The 16,281-nt window shown below is 42.6% G+C and overlaps 1 protein-coding gene across 2 annotated transcripts in view; it reads left to right on the top strand.

The window, feature by feature from the left end:
* The first annotated feature begins 9,511 nt into the window (after positions 1-9,511).
* The window catches only part of LOC112466024 (dipeptidase 1), a 77,417-nt gene continuing 70,647 nt past the window's right edge, over positions 9,512-16,281 (top strand). Inside the window, exons 1-2 of one of the 2 annotated variants that reach the window (XM_025033880.1) lie at positions 9,512-9,754; positions 11,997-14,206. In XM_025033880.1, coding sequence (XP_024889648.1) covers positions 14,082-14,206 — 125 coding nt within the window. In that variant the 5' untranslated portion in view covers positions 9,512-9,754; positions 11,997-14,081. The other variant, XM_025033881.1, reaches the window with a different exon arrangement.

Genomic DNA, 16,281 nt, shown 5'->3' with positions numbered 1-16,281 from the left:
CTTTTGTTAGCTAGAAAACTGAAATCGAAACCGAAACCTTTATTAAGTATTTTAATGGACCGAAACCTGAACCGAACCGATATTTTCGTCCTGTCCGGGTCCCTGTCCCGATCTATTCAAAATTCAATTAAAACTGACTTAATTTGCAATCATAAGATAATAATTGTCAGATTTGCAATGATAATTTGAATCATGGACTTGTAACATGCAATCATAAACTTGCAATCAATGCACGAGATAAAATTGGCCTACACGTCGTGATAGGTGCATAAGTTGTACGACAAAGGCGAGTAAATGTCTTACAATATATAAGTAATCTATACTCACTTTTTAAATTCTACCCTAGAAAATAAATCGTTACGGCTGAAACAAGTAAGTACGCCGATTTCGTCGCCATCAATGAATACCAACACGACTCTGGCCGCCGGCCAAATTCCGCGGGCACTTTTATGAATTACTAACAATTTTCTACATGTCGTCAGATTTTCCGCACTGATCATATTTCCAAGCTCAAAACGCGTATTTCCAAGCTGTTAACTTGAAAATTTGTTACATTATTAATAGCGAAGCTGTATCTTGAAAAAAAAGAAAAAAAAATTCAATTTAACGCGAACAGAACTGTGAGCACGTATTCACAAGTTTCAATAATAATTGTTAATGAGGATGGAGTTTATGTTTCAGTAACATTAATTATGTTGGGCTGCTTATTCGGGAATACTTTCAGTCGGCTGCTTTTTTAATACGCTTTTATTTTAACGAGCGAAGTATTTTATTCATTGACGCAAGCTCTGCTAATGAGGAGCGGTAATCAACAAAAGCAATGGGCATTAATATTTCTGTCAGTCTTACGATGTTAAGTAAAATTTCGAAATAAAAACTGCGAGTTTTTAATTCACAAAAGGTGAGTAATTAGTTACAAGCTAAAAATCTACGCTCAACACAACCATCAGAAATTTTCTACAAAAATTCACCGTCAAATTTTCAGAAATTTGTCTGAAATTTCAATAAAATAGTTCGCGAGATACGCAACAAAAATATTATTTATGCCCGAGTTCTCTGGTGTCGAGATACCGCGGGCTATCCATCAGATCGCAAATATTCTCGCTGGGAAAATGGCCGGCATCGCAATCACGAAAGCTCCGCCAGAGCACGAAGACGGCGGGGGCTCGTTCCAACGTGGAAAGTTATCGGTATCTATCTCGACGCGCGAAATCCTCGAAGTTCGCAATGTCTGCCCGTGAAATGGGTTAATAAATCGTCCGGCGTGATACATTTAAGCCGCAGCGCGGCGGCTGAAGGAATTGTTGCAACGCGAAGGATCCAGGGATCGAGGAGCATGGATCTCTGGCAAGAGCGGAGAAAGAGGCCACCGCGGACGCCATCGCGGGATTTAAATTCGTCCGACGGGTTTATCAGCATGCATTGGCCGGCGCACACTTGGTCCGGCGCGAATGCTATTCCTATCCTTCGTTTTCGTTTCCTTCGCAGGCACTGGAGATGCGAGAGATAAAGCCGCGGAGAGAAGAATCGGCAGGGGCCTGGAGGAATCTCGCGAATATGGGAGGTGGATGAATTGCGAGCGCTGCAGGTGAAGGAGGAGAAGGGAGCGATCATAACTCACGACACGTCGAATCTGACAAATGGATCTATCGTCTTGCGTGGTGATACCGCACCATATCATTATGCAGTTATGACGCAAAAGCTGATATCGTATCTGACAATGAGTCGATTTGATTAAAGAGGATCCAATGTGGGTTATCTAGAATTTACTTCTTCACGGATTCTTAAAATTGCATTCACGAAAGAAGAATTTTTACATCGGCGGAAAATCGAAGATTCCGCGCGTACATTCCTTTTACAACTGCACTAATCTGCCGACGAATATTATCCTGCCTCAACGAATATTATCCTGTCCCATGAATTTTCCTTCAAGACCGTTTCTCGAAATTTAAGCGGAGGAAATAGCCTTATCTGTGCGGTGCAGTTTAAAGATGATAACGAGAAGAATGTAAAAGGTCGAGGGAAACAGCATTTAACAATTAGGAACAATTTCTGCTTGCCCGTAGAACTTGTTCGCTACCGGCGTCGTCGACTATCTGGGTCAAAGTTGGAACAACAGGAAAGGTAAAGAGCAACTTCACGAAAGTAAAGAACGAGCATTTCCTTTCGGCCATTAACGAATTCGTATCGTCCAGGAAAAAAAAACAGAAGATTCTTGTTGTTGAGCGCACGGATCATTGTAGCAAACAGTAAGATGTTTTTCGCATGAAGCGCATTTGCATGTAAGTCTGTGACTCTCGAAGTAGTGACTAACTTTGAAGAAAACACGCACTGCTCGAGGCAGACCTCGAGCTAGACATGTTTCATTAATTACGTCTACATCCTTTTTCGTTGATTAAAGTTTCAAATATTTCTTGATGCATAAAGAGATCCTGTCTACTTTTCAAACATGTTTTTATTTCTTCCTTCCGTAGATACACTAAAATTTACTCCGAATCATCCTTCCTTCTACACGCAGCTTCTCAACTTCATTGTTTTCAAATAATCAAACGGAAAATTTGATCGGCGATAAGTGGAGACTGGTGTTGCAGCGCAACGGCAGAAGTGAAATTTCTCGCAGCGTAAAGAAAATCTATAAATCGTCGCGCCGGTCTATTTTTCTTTCCCGTCGTGTTAAGTGACTGGAAAGAATCCAGTCGGCTGCCATGTGAAATGTCGGCACCCTCCGGCTAGCTAACACTCTCCAAAAGCTAAAGGGAATCTATATGATGTTCGGGACCGACCCGCGATTTATCGATAATTGATTGCGTGTTACACCCGTAAATTGCATTGTAATGTTACCTGACGTAAATCCTATGGATTATAGGCTTTCAATTTAGTCTGACAAATTGCCAAGATAGAATTCTTGGATTTGAGTCAGCAAAAAGATAAACGTACAATGTGACATAAGCATGAATTAAATTTTGATTAGAGGTCATTACTTATCTCCACTACACATTCAACGTTAAACGTAGCACAAATTATTGCTTTAAGTGGATTACTCGAAAATGTAGGGCCACTTGAATTAATAAAGGAATCACTCGCGGCAATAAACGTAACGAGGCTTGCGCTTTTATTAACCTGATTGTGCGACGGTTTGCAATAAATACCGAAAGACAACTCGCGGTGCCATTTATTACGATTTCCAAGATGCATCTATCTTCGCGCCGAAGATGGTTACGACAGCGGCAGGCCGTTAATCGGCGCTGAAGAGGCCGCGTCTAACAATCAGACCATCGGGAGCATTCCACGAGGCATTTATCGATAATCGATCGTAGTAGACTCCCGAATCGCAGACGGTTCCATTCTCGTCCCGGTTCTCCTTTGCCCTCAATCCCCCATCTACCACCGACCGCCCTGCTTCCTGGAGCAGGTAAAGGTGCATTCACAAGCGTACGCGCGCGGCAGGAGCACTTAAGCCGTTAGACTCAAGAAGGATCTTGTTTCGGGCTCCACGGAGCTGTCACGAGCACGTTGCGGGGCAGGCATCGACTTGTGTACACGGGCACGGGAGTTATACACAAGGGAGCTTCGTGTGTAGGGCCGGGCCACGCGTGTATATGGAAATGCGTCGTTAGACAGGTGCTTGAGAACCGCACCGCATGCCACTAGGTAATTTCTCATAGGTGCGACACGTCGACTCTGCAGCGACGCAATCTGCCACCTGCAATGGTCCGCTTGCCCCGTCTCTGCGGAGGTTTGCATCGTACGCAAGAAAATAAACGCCGCTGCGCCCTTTTGCCTTCCGTCACGCGGCGGCTCCTACAGATAGATGAATCGCGCCCGAATAAACGACTTTTCCAACGGATATCCCAAGACCCCCGGTGATAAGACGGTGAAAACAAAATCACCGTGGGATAAAAGCAAATGGTACAATAATTTATGAAAACTTGGTAGGAGAAAATTTTCCACAAGAAATCTTCATTCTTCATAAATCAGCTGAGCGACAATCGGGATCCTTATATTAATTTCGGCTCTTAATTTATTGCAATATTCGAGAGCGAATATAAATCTACATGATCGATCTACGTAATCCTTTTGACGAATTACTTTTCTTACTCGACACTTTCGCGACTCCAAAAGAATATCAATCTTTATTTTTATCTCGTTAAAAGGCCAAAATAGGAAGGAATACCGCGAAATATTTCGTTGCGATACAACCTCGCTATGTCGTCAATTATCGTGCTGCCACATTACCACGAATATCCATTAAAAAATATCTTCTATTACGTCACATACGAGATCAACGACACGAGACGAGGCGGGCGGAGTCTCTCCTCTTTCCGACATCGCAAAGCTGTCCGTTTTAAGTACGCGATTCGGAAACCGTTCGGTCTACATTCACACACGAAACATTTTCATCCCGGACTCGCGACTTTTATGCCTATCACGACCGATGAATAATTCACGCGCGGAGCGACATGAAAAATCGTCGGCGCCTTGTATTCTCAGTTACAACCGTTCCGTCGCTCCCTCCCGGAATTCATCGAATACTCTCTTCTAGCCGCGCACAGCGGGTCAATCGATATTCGGTCGATGAGACTAATGGTAGGTATCGCGTAACGCCCGGCCGATGTCGTTATTACGTTGAGATCGCCACTTTGGGCGTGGACGCAATTTGAAGAGATAGCCCCGGTTGTAGCCGTATATTATGAATGAGCCGTGAAAATATCTGCGTCGGAGTCCGATTCATCATCATTTTAATGACGGCGGGGCAAAGCGGTGCCTTTCCATTCCCGTGCATGTATACGTGCGTAAAAATACGCGGGGTTCCACGCGAAAATTGAATAATTTTCAATATCGTTGATCGATGTAAAAATAAAAAAATAGCAGATTCTGTCGTTACAAATTGTTACGGTCCATCGATAGCGTGATCAAAGAGACAGAAAATTCACCATCGAATCGAATAAATTCGCTAATACGTTTACGCTTTTTACGATAAATTGCACGATTTCGTGCCCCAACTGGCGATCGATGCAAAGCGTCTTTTGTGTATTGGTGCCTCCCGGTCTATCGCAATAAATTCTAATTACAATCGAATACTCGAAGATACGCCGGTAGTACCATGCGAATCGCTGCACAATACCATACAGGTGGTGCAATATATGCCCGGCTTTATTCATATTTCTCACGCTATTTCTCCCAATAATCGAGTGTCGCCTGCTATCGCGAGCAGTTATTCCAGCATAATGGACGACAGCTTATAATGGTACCTACCTTATATCTTAATCGTACGTTGGAAAGTATTATTTACTTGCTATAATTATTAATACATATTATAATTTTTGCTTGCTATAACTGCATGAAAAACCAAGACGCGACATTTGTCAAAAGAGAGATTTTAAAAGATAAATGAACTTTATGTAACTTTTTTAAATGCCTAACCAGGTTAATAAAATTTATGATGTTTAAATAATGCGATACGTTTTGATGAATTACTTTTTAAAGACAAAGAAGATTTATCGACAAAAGAAAGAAGACAGCTTTATTCTACTCATAGATTTTGATGTAAGAAGCTTTGAAGCCAGAAAGCCAGTTCATTTTTCTGCATTCACAGGTACCACACCGAGCATCTCAATTAATACCCGTTAAGTACTTATATAGATTCAATATTTCGATTACTTTCTTATAATTTATTAGGATTTCCAAATAAAATTATGATCGGTCTCGTAAGCTCTTTATCCAAAGTGAATAAATAGCAATTCAACATCGGCAAAAAATAAATAGCAATTCAAAACGACTCTTTGATGAAAGAAGTCAAATTCCGTAATACCGATTGCTGTTGCAGAATTTATCACACGTGTCCCTTTGCATGCAAGCTCCTCGCTTACCATGACCCAATATTCGTACATTCGTCGTCGCTTTTATTCTCTACGCCAAAATTGAATTCGATCCGATAACGCCCACCGCTCTGTATATATAGTCTCACACGAAACGCAGCGTCGATCGAAAGCCAGCTAGAGATACCTCGTACCAGGCGGAATTTCTTTGCCGGTTGTATTATATTTTCCCCGTCCTTTATCTATACTTCTCACGCTATTTCTTCCCAATAATCGAGTGTCGCCACGGTTATTCTGGATCGAGGCCGGTTTTGACTTTGTGCGTCGAAATATCACGTTTGTCGGCTGACGTTACATTGAATCGAATTACAAGAAAGAAAAGAGGATAGAAATTATAAGACAATTCCTGCATTGTAAATCTAGCAGTAAATGTCTGTTACGATATTAAAGTGATGAGCGAAAGGGTACGCTTTTCGTTACAATTGAGTCTGACGAGCAAATATTTCCAAATTAACAGAATAAATCACTTTTACTTTGCCAGTCAAAAAATAAACAACAATAGAAATATTAATCGACTCTACTGGCCATTATAATCGCCAAGACAATACGACCACGATTTGGTTCGATGGCCTTGATTATCGTCAAAACGCTCTTTTAACCAATTAATATAAATTGATTAAAAGAGCGTCTTGACAATAATCGAACCAAATCGTATTGCCTTGGCGATTATAATGGCCAGTATATAGAATCGATTAATATTTCCATTATTGTTTTCCAAATTAAGTTTGTTAAATCAAGTATAAGTTTTCATTCTGCGCATTTTATCAATTTCACAAGAAATGCTTACTAATAAAATTGCAATTATTTAATACAATAAAAAATAAATAGCAATATAGGGAAGGTATTGTTATAGAAAATAAATATGAATAATTTTCTAATGTCTCAGGGGCAAGCAAGCATATTCTTTAAATGTACGTCCGTTTTGTGTTTTTGTTTTTTCACTTTTTTGAAATATTAGATAATCATCGAAAGGCGAGACAAGTAACAATTTCAACGAGAGAACGTCAAAACGCCGTAGGCGACCATTCCATCTGATTATCGTTATCATAATTGCAAGGACCGCAATCGCGATGGACTCGGGCGAAAAAGAAGGCAGCGTGAGATTGTGATGACGGCGCCTGTTCAATGTGACGTGTACATAGAACGCACACGACTTCGATTAGCCGCCGGGCAAGCCTGAATAACGTTAACCTGATTTATGGCCAGAGCCGAAGGATTTTCGAAATTTGCATTGGGCCAACGAGAGACGAACGAATATGCCGACGATTATAGAGCCAGATCAGAGAAAGAGAGAGAGAGAGAGAGAGAAGGAGGAGCTGGAGAAGCGTGGCAAAAATCATGGTTATGAGAACGGGTTGTGGTAGGAAGCGGAGATCGAGAGCGTAGCGAAGAGGCGACCAAAAAGGAAGATTAGGCCAAGCTAACGAAAGGATAACTCGATAGAGGTGGTGGGATGGCTCAGACCGAATAAAGTCCCGGCGAGCCAGCCTCCATCTTCCTATCGCTCAGGTAGATCCGTTTATCATCGTAATACACGCGAAATTAGATCCGTCCTCTGTAAACTCTTCGGTTCGTTTTACGGATTTTCAGCCGGTCATCCGCATAATCTCGATTGGAATCTAAAAAAGTTCTTCAGTCTCTCTGAGATTCGTGTAGCACTATTATACTATAACGGTCTAAAATGTGTGATTTCTTTCTACTGTTTCACAAAAAGTTAATAAAATATTGAATCGTATTTTGTTGCCTTGACGCGTTGCCCGCGTCAAAGTATTTAGCAGTCTTCCATTCTGTCGCACCTCCATGAAGCTATCTAAATATAACAATAATTCTGTCCAGTCTTCCCCAGGGAAAAAGAGAGACAAATATGCGAAATTATTTCTCGGCATATTTTCTTTCCCTCCTACAATGCAAAAATTTCCCTTGCTCCGTTATTATCTATGCTACAAAAGCTCGCGCAGCGGTGTAAAGTAATTTACGAAATTGTAGTCCACGCAGTTCCCCCACGGAGACATTAATGAGCAGAATCCTCCTACTTCTCTATGTTGCTCTGTTCTTTTTCGCGGATATTTTATTCTCAAGGCCAATCATTTTGCCATTAACGCAGATATCGCAGTACGAAATACATAGGCATGCGGAAGAAAAATTCAAAGGGGAGTATCGAAATCTTGTAACCACGGCAGTGTTTTGTAACTACGAGGCAGAAACCCAGCGTATCTTGAATTTGGAAAAACTTGGCGGGTCCTTGTTTCACATCGTTCAAAAAGACAACACGCGCTGAGACGAAGTAAGATACGAATGCGAAACGTCAAAGAAGATATTTTCCGTTCGTGAAAGACGTGCGCGCATTTCGTTGAAATAAAAGCTACAAAAAGTGCGCGCATCCTGTAGGGAAGTAACACGACCATTGGCGAGACAGTATATCGCGATGCGTCGGAAGTCGAAGGAAGATACGATATAAAGTTGCCGCATGATACATAACAATGACGCGAGGACCTGACAACTTTCCTTGCAGAGAACTTCCCCGAGCAATAATTCCCGACGCGCTGTCCGAGGGGAAACTTAGAATAAATTCGCATAGACTATAGAGCGACAAATACATTCGCGATATCAGCGTCGCGCGCTCCCGCTAGAGTGAAGGAAAATAAAAACGTGTTGTAACTTACGGATGCACAGATGCACTCTGCGCTCTCCTGCGTTTAATTAGACCCCCATCCCGCCGCTCGGGACCGCGGGTAAAAGTTCTCGTTTGGCAGCGACGGGTCGATATAAAATTGCGAGGTTACAGACCCATCTTCGGGAGTGCCGGTAATTCCGCCAAGGAAAGAAGACCAGCTGAAACCCGGACGTAAAGAGCGACCGCACAGTGGCTTCTTTTTTTTCACTACTTTACGCGAACGAGTAAGTCTCTACGCTGTAAAACTTGCATGCGTACGATGGAAGTTTGACGCGTTTACTCAGAAGGGAAGAAATTTAATTTCAGCCAATCCCAAGTAATCTGCAAGAAAATTCACTAATTCGCTTCGCAAAAATTCAATGAATAAATAAAGCGTTACTCTCCGCCGAAGGATAATATAAATCTCCAAAATAAAATTGAAACGCACGGAATAGCTACTTTAAACGCACGCGGCATTATCTGTTTTGGCAAACCGTATACACAATCCTCGCTAAATCCGCTGCTCTATTACGCAAAAGTGCAATGATAATAAATAAAGCGTTACCCTGTCGCTAAGAAAATAATAGTATCGTAAATATCTGAAGTGAAACTTCGTCAACACCGGGTAGCGCGAGTTTAAGCACGCGCGAAGCTACTCTGTGCTTCGGTAAACCATGTATACAATCTTTGTGACATATGTGTTGTCGGAGCGCACGTATGCACCCTCGCGCGAGAGTTCAGCAAAGATAGCGGAAAAAGAAGGTGGCGCGTGCTCAGCCTAAGATCGCGCGGTGTCGAAGAGAGTAGCGACACTTTGAAAGGTACCAGCGACATCGGAGATGCGCGTCGCGGGTACAGCGCGGCGCGACGAGGCAGCCTCCGTGTAACGAAAGAAGATAGCAGAGAGACGCGGAGGCGCCTGCGCCCTCGAGTGTGCCGGAGTTCCTGCGTGCGTTTCCATCAGTCGGGTCTTCAACTCCGGACCGCGAGCAACGGCACGATCCGCGCCGTCGTCCGCGTCGCGACGCACCCACCCGACGGAACCACCCCATCGGTATATCGGTCGTGATTGCGCCGATCTATCCCACCGCACGTCGAAGAAGAGAGCGAAATAGGATCACGTACGAAATTTCGAGGGCATGCCGGATTTTGCCGGAGCATGTCCTAACATCCCGTTTCCACATCCGTACGCCCGTAAACAGGATCTCGTAATCTCGCTCTCGTAAGGACAAAAACTTATATCGAAAAGCTTGGGAAAAGTTTTGCGCGGGCAATCGCGAGGAAAGTCGCGTGGAGGATCTTATATCGGGAAGCACTTCTGTGACTTTTTACGAGCGGAACAGATGCGCCCTGCATCCGCGCGCGGACTTTTATGAGACGTGAACCGTCCCGCGGAACGACGACCGGAATTTTTGTATATAAGAGTGGAGAGAAACGCCCGCGATAAGATCTCGCGGAAAAGCGTCACGTTTATTCAAATAACACCCTTCGTTGCAGTTGCGCGTAAGAAAAACATTTTAATACAAAATATTGAAATATTTGCATGTGAGTTGCGAAGAAAAATTGTGATGCGATTACTCCGCAGAAGAAAGATAGTTTCGAAAGATAATTCATTTGCTGTACAAATAGATTACAGCGATGAGCGATTTCGCATAAGTTCGCATATCAGTCTAAAATATCATTCGCAGTTTCACGGTGTCCCCATTCGTGTTTGACAGAAAAGTCTGCTTGCGTAACTCGCGCGGAGAATAAGTAGGACTTCTCTTTACGGACGCAAAGTTTCGCCGAAAGCAATTCCAGCAACTTCACGGTGATTCGATACGATTTTGAAAGAAACGCTCGAAATATCTACCGAGAAACGCAGCTGTCAGATGCATCTCCATCGATTCGCGTGTTCGTTTTGCGGAAAAGTCTGCCGTTATCAGCGATAGCTGTACATCTTACCGGTCGCTAAATTAACTTGTCACTTTTCCACGTCACGCTAAAATATGGACGTTCGCGCGCGTCTTCGAATATTAAACTCATGGCGTCGACGAAGTTCCCTCGCATCAATTAGCACCGTCGAACGTGCCCGGTTGTAAAAAAAAATATACTCGAACGGCAAATAAAAAAAATCGAATCACCGCGATGACCTGCATTCGATATGAGAAATGAAATTTTGTTGAGTTTCTCTGTGTGACATCAGTTTTTCATTAAAAGCTCGAATAGGCACGTAGTTTCGACAAACAATAGCAGATGCTAGATAAATATATCCGTTATACAAATAAAATCTAGAATTATTCCAAGCTTTTCACCGTGTTATCTGCCGTATTTTTTCTATATATTAAAAAACGTTACTAAATTAATTAACAAGCATATGTATATGATTGATGTAGGCAACGGTTGTTTTAATTAAATTCTCGCACCGATCATTATCTCACAAACTTCGAAATGTGTTCAACGAGCGAATAGATATTTTAAAATCCTTCAAAACGAACGGAGGAGATACTGAAATTCGTCGTATTAAAAGGCACATAGTACACAAACGTGTGCCGCAGCTGTTGAAAAGACACGATCGTTAATGCCGTTAGCATTAATTAATCATCGGCATGCAGATAAATACCGTGTATCACGGCGGTAATCAGGCGTGAGCGGGCGGCCGCGTCTGCCGATAATTATGAACAAGCTAACTCATTAGTCGCAATCGACGTTAACGGCCTCGTTGTTGTGAGCCATCGTCCCCGCCCCGGTTTTGTCCGGTCTTCTATAAGCTGTCGAATTATTAACCGCACTCGTGTTAAGAAGATTACGCGCCCGGCGTGACGGACGCAATGAGATTACGTGTAAAAAAAAAGCACGGTTGGAAATGATTACGGGGAATTATCAGCGTGACGTTTGATGTTACGATAACTCGAAATGTTGCGATGGTAATACCTACGGGAATAACAGTGACGAACGGATTATAGTCATCAATTATATCGTGCACCGACTTGATCGCCTTTCCGTAATCCGACGCGATGCTAACCAATCTGGTCTCTATTAATTTTGACGAGAGTAAGACATTAATGGAGGAGATAATCATATTATTGCTACAGGGAGACCGAAAATTCTACTCGCTTCGCTCGGGAACTCCGAGTAGCATTAATTTCTCCCGGTACAAAGCAGCATAGTCGCAATTCAAAACCCAATTGTTAATAGGAATATTAATTTTTAATTACGTCCTTTTGACCCACTATCGATTTATTCGGGCTATTGCGCAACGCACTGGCAAACAAAATTTAAAATGCAATTTGATCAAGTTGAAAATTTCCGAAAATAACATAAGATATTTACGCGTATTTTAAAACTTTGCGATAATTTAAATTCAACTATCAATTCGCGTGAACTGCCAATTCGTTGATCTAGAATAATTTTTGTTGAAGATTCCTCCACGCGATAATTCTTCACAAGCCGGGCTACGAGTTAGAAAAATCTACCTCTTACAGGTCAGCGGAAGTTAGAAAATATCCGGACCGAATAGCACGGCGATCCATTTCCGACTGACAACGAAGCCGTTGGCCCCACCATGAGATGCATTCGCCCCATTTCAAGTGCGTAATTAATCGTGGAACTTAATCGAGTGCCGAATTAATCGCAACGGATTTACGGGTCGCGTTGTGTGACAGTGACATTCGCCGCGCGGTTATGAAACACCGCTTATGCAAGTGATTTTGTAACAACGGAGAGGAAAAACGGACTGCTTCTCGAAAGAGAAAAAGAGAAAACCGTGCGTCGCGAGGATACCGGAAGATGGATCGCGTATTAGAAAACATGCCGGAACACTGATCTCCGACCGCGGGAATAAAGAAGGAAACGAGGCAAGGTTTTCGCGCTCGGGTAACACGACATCTTCTTCTCATCGCTCTAATTAATCTTTAGGACGTAACGAGCGGACCGCCTGTGGGATCCTTAGTACAACACCCCCGGCAAGGTACCAATCCTGTGAAACTCTCAGCTGTATAAGGTGGCACGAGTTGTGAGTATAGCGCGATTTAGACAAGACGGTGAAAGACGTGAGAAGATTCGACATTCGAAATGCCGCCTTAATTAACAGAACTTCGGCTAACTGGAATTCAATTTCCTTAAATACACCCGTTGCGGGATAGCTCGATCAAAGCGCGTCGAGCACGAGCCCAAGGTTGGTGCCGACGTAAATTAAAGACCATCGACATCGATAACCTCGCTTAAGTGGTTTCAACCAGCGGCACTTTACATTGGCGAGGATCGCGGAAGGTGGGCGACGTGTCTTCGATTACCGATCGGCTTTACATCTCTCGAGCGCCGGCGAAGAAGTCGATAAGGGCGCTACTCGGTAAGGGGGCCTTCAATCCTTAAGGGCGGATAGAAAGACGACGCAAGGAACGGGGGAAACCTCTGAAAGCCTGTCTCCCTGATCAAACTATCGAAGCAAATCCCCGAGGCAACTCGATGCTTCGAAAAGTCATCTTTGCCTTCGAAGAATTTGCAGCGGGTGAGGTCGAAGTGAGAAAAGCATAAGAAGTACATTTTACGAGAGATTAAGAATAGTTTGATCGAAGAGGAGCTCGTCGAGAGTAATTGATTTCTCGATCGACCAGGTGAATGCCGGCGAAGAATCAACCTGGAAACAGTCGAACGAACGGCAGCATTGACAAACGGTGCGTTTCAACGGGACGGAAGATTAATTTCGAAAGTGGACGAAAGAATTTCGAACTACGGCAGGAGTTGGATGAATCGGTTAAAACGCGGTGCTGTGCTCAAGGACCGACGACCGCATTAAAGACTAGGCTTTGCAGCGCGGAGATATTAAATGGTGGGACGAGTGGCACGCAGTTGGACAAAGAGAGCATTCCACTCGGGGAACAAAAAAGACGAGAAGAATAAGAAGCGCGGAGCGGCTGCATCGGACGGAGTATATGGCGATGAGATCGGAGGGTTAATCTGAAAGGTTGGATAGAACGAAGGCAGGGAGGGCCCCGAAGTAGCTATCGCGACAGCGGAAAAAGTGGACCTTCGAGCCCGCTGAATGTGAGAAATTAGGGTGGGCTCGAGGATGTGTGAAGACGAATGCGCCGAAGATAAGAAGCGCCGGTTGAAGAGGAAGGCAAGCACTGATCCTTAAACTCTGTTATCCTAGCAAGAGAAAAGAAGTGTCTCCACGTGTGGGGAGGGTGATAAAATCGAGTGCGTGGTTCCGGCCGATCTTATCAATGAAAAACATTGCCGGATCTCTCCCGAATCCCGGAGAACTCGCTATTAAGATCTTACAGAATAGTCTCCGAGTTTGAGAGAAAAGTTTCGAGAAATTAAGATAAATCTCTACCCTTGACGAAGGATGCGCTTTAAAATTATCATCGATTAAGAATATGGTAACGCTGAATAATCGTTTCGGGAAAATTAACTAGACGCGCAACTCGAAGGATCCACGATCCTATTACATCCTGGCCATCCTGCAACCCGGTTGAAGGAAGTGCTGCGGGTGAGCCGGTGGGTTAATGGTGATGGCATGAGGACATTAGTAAAGACGCGTTGCGAGTCCAGCGAGGAGGAGGATGAGGATGGTGGTGGGCGTGATGGTCCTTGGTCAGCTACTGACGAGGATCTTGCTCGCGGCCCACGCAGGAGATCGCCTCGCGGCAGCTCGAAGAATTCTAAGGGACGTGCCACTGATAGATGGGTAAGTTAAGTTTCGTATAAACTAAGATATCTCTCAATAAATCAAAGATATCTAATGCAAGTTATTGTATTAGAAAAAAAACAACAACGAAGCAATTAAAGTATAAATATTATATAATTTCATTTAAATGTTTCGGGGTTTTTAAAATTAATTTCATTTAGAAAATATATGATAACTTAAACGAGATAATTGACATCATTTGTTACAAAAAAATTGAGTTGCAGTGAGCATCTAGTAAATTTTTTTCATAATTTGTATTATCGTTTTAATTTATCTGTAATTGCGAACTTGTGAACAGTAGACTTGTGAATTGTGTATATTTTTTGCCCGCAGCCATTTCCGCTTCGCAATATTTCATAAAGCAGTTACAAGCGGAAAATATATGCGCCAAACTAGCTAGTATAATTTGCGTTCGCGAGGAAAATAGAGAAGAGAACTCGCACGAAAATCTGCGGGCCGCAGCTCAGGATGTCAGAAAGATGTTTTAATTAGCATTATTAATATCAGTCTTGAAACAATGCATGTTCGTTAATGACGTGTACGAATTCAAGGTATCAAAGCGTTTTGTTGTGCTCGACAAAAATCCTTGACGTCGGGTTCAAAAACGAAATAACCGAATTCTGTTTCCAAATGAAACAAAAGTCCTCGTGAAAACTTTCGCGATGCAATTCGCGAAAACCGGTAGTAGAATGCCGTCTCGCCTGTTCTCGCACATCTCGCTCCCCTTTGTCACACGTTGACGAGCGGCAGCGAAAAACGCTGCGTCGAAAATTCAACGAATAACTTGAATCCCATCGTATAATCGTTAGCCCTAGTACTGCGAGACACGAATTTACAGCCGGCGAGAACAATGTCGTCGTAACGATGCGCATGGTCGACTTTGTATGGCCGGGCGTGACTCTAATTACACCGGGAATTAAACTTCAAAGGAACGTCCGTCGTGTCCGATTTGCTACGATGCGTTGCATCCGTTCGTGCTTTCACTACCGACAATTCTATTAACCAAACATTCTATTAGTCCATCTTATTAGTAGAACGCCACGTCATATCCAGTCATATTCAGCGAAAATAAAATGAGTTTAGATATCTGACATAATGATCATTACACGTTTACGAGATGATATTAAAAAAGTTAAAAGTTATAAAATATGTTATTAACGCCAAAATAATCCAGTTTGTTTTGTAAAAATAAATAATAAATTATTTTGTAATAATTTATTTAAATCATTCTATAAGTGGAAATTAATAATTGTCATTAAAATATTAATATAATACTCCTATCTCGATATCATCTTACATCGTACATTACACTTCGTATATCTAATTTTTTAAAACTATTATCATAATCTGCTCTTTATAATTAGATAAAGATTCATTAAAGATTATTAAAGACAATTATACAAAAAGATTCAATCCTTCTAATACGGATTATATAAGTGATATGTTAAAATGTTATGCCATGTGCAATTTCTTCGTCTTTCAATGATTGATCGTCGGATACTGAATGTTTGAAACTATAAAGAAATTAATATCCTAGAGACCAACAAGCTAAAAAGAGAAATGCGTAATAAATAAAAAATAAGATTAGATTCAAAATGCAATGAAAATTAAAAATAACTGAACAATACTACGTAAATAAGATTCGCCTATCAGGGTCAATACCCAGGATCGCTTCCTTATTCGAAACAAAAAAAAAACCAATTGAATCGTATACTCAGCCTGAGAAAGAGAGTCGCGCATTTTCGCTGAGATAATGAGAAAGTTTTGCGAGCGCGGAAAAGAAAAGACGTTAATGGAGAGGAGCGAATAAAAAAGAAACTCGAGAGAATGGGGCGGAAGGTGCACCGGCAGGGGACGCAAGGAAGATAGAATTTGAGAGAGAGAGAGAGAGAGAAAGGGAGGAAGGGAAAGGGAAAGAGGGAGGGAGGGAGAGACAGAGAAGGTGGACCATGGATGTTGGTCCTCGGGTTTCTCGGGTTACCCCGGAGGATAGATACGAATTTCCGGTGCTCCTGCTTGCTACAAACTCGTGTATCTCTTCCATTTTCTTCCGTGTTCGCACGCGCGCGTATCTG

Source organism: Temnothorax curvispinosus, unplaced genomic scaffold (genome assembly GCF_003070985.1).
Source record: "Temnothorax curvispinosus isolate PA1 unplaced genomic scaffold, ASM307098v1 QBEX01015766.1, whole genome shotgun sequence".
NCBI classification, from domain to species: domain Eukaryota; kingdom Metazoa; phylum Arthropoda; class Insecta; order Hymenoptera; family Formicidae; genus Temnothorax; species Temnothorax curvispinosus.
This window is presented reverse-complemented; position numbering and strand designations above follow the sequence as displayed.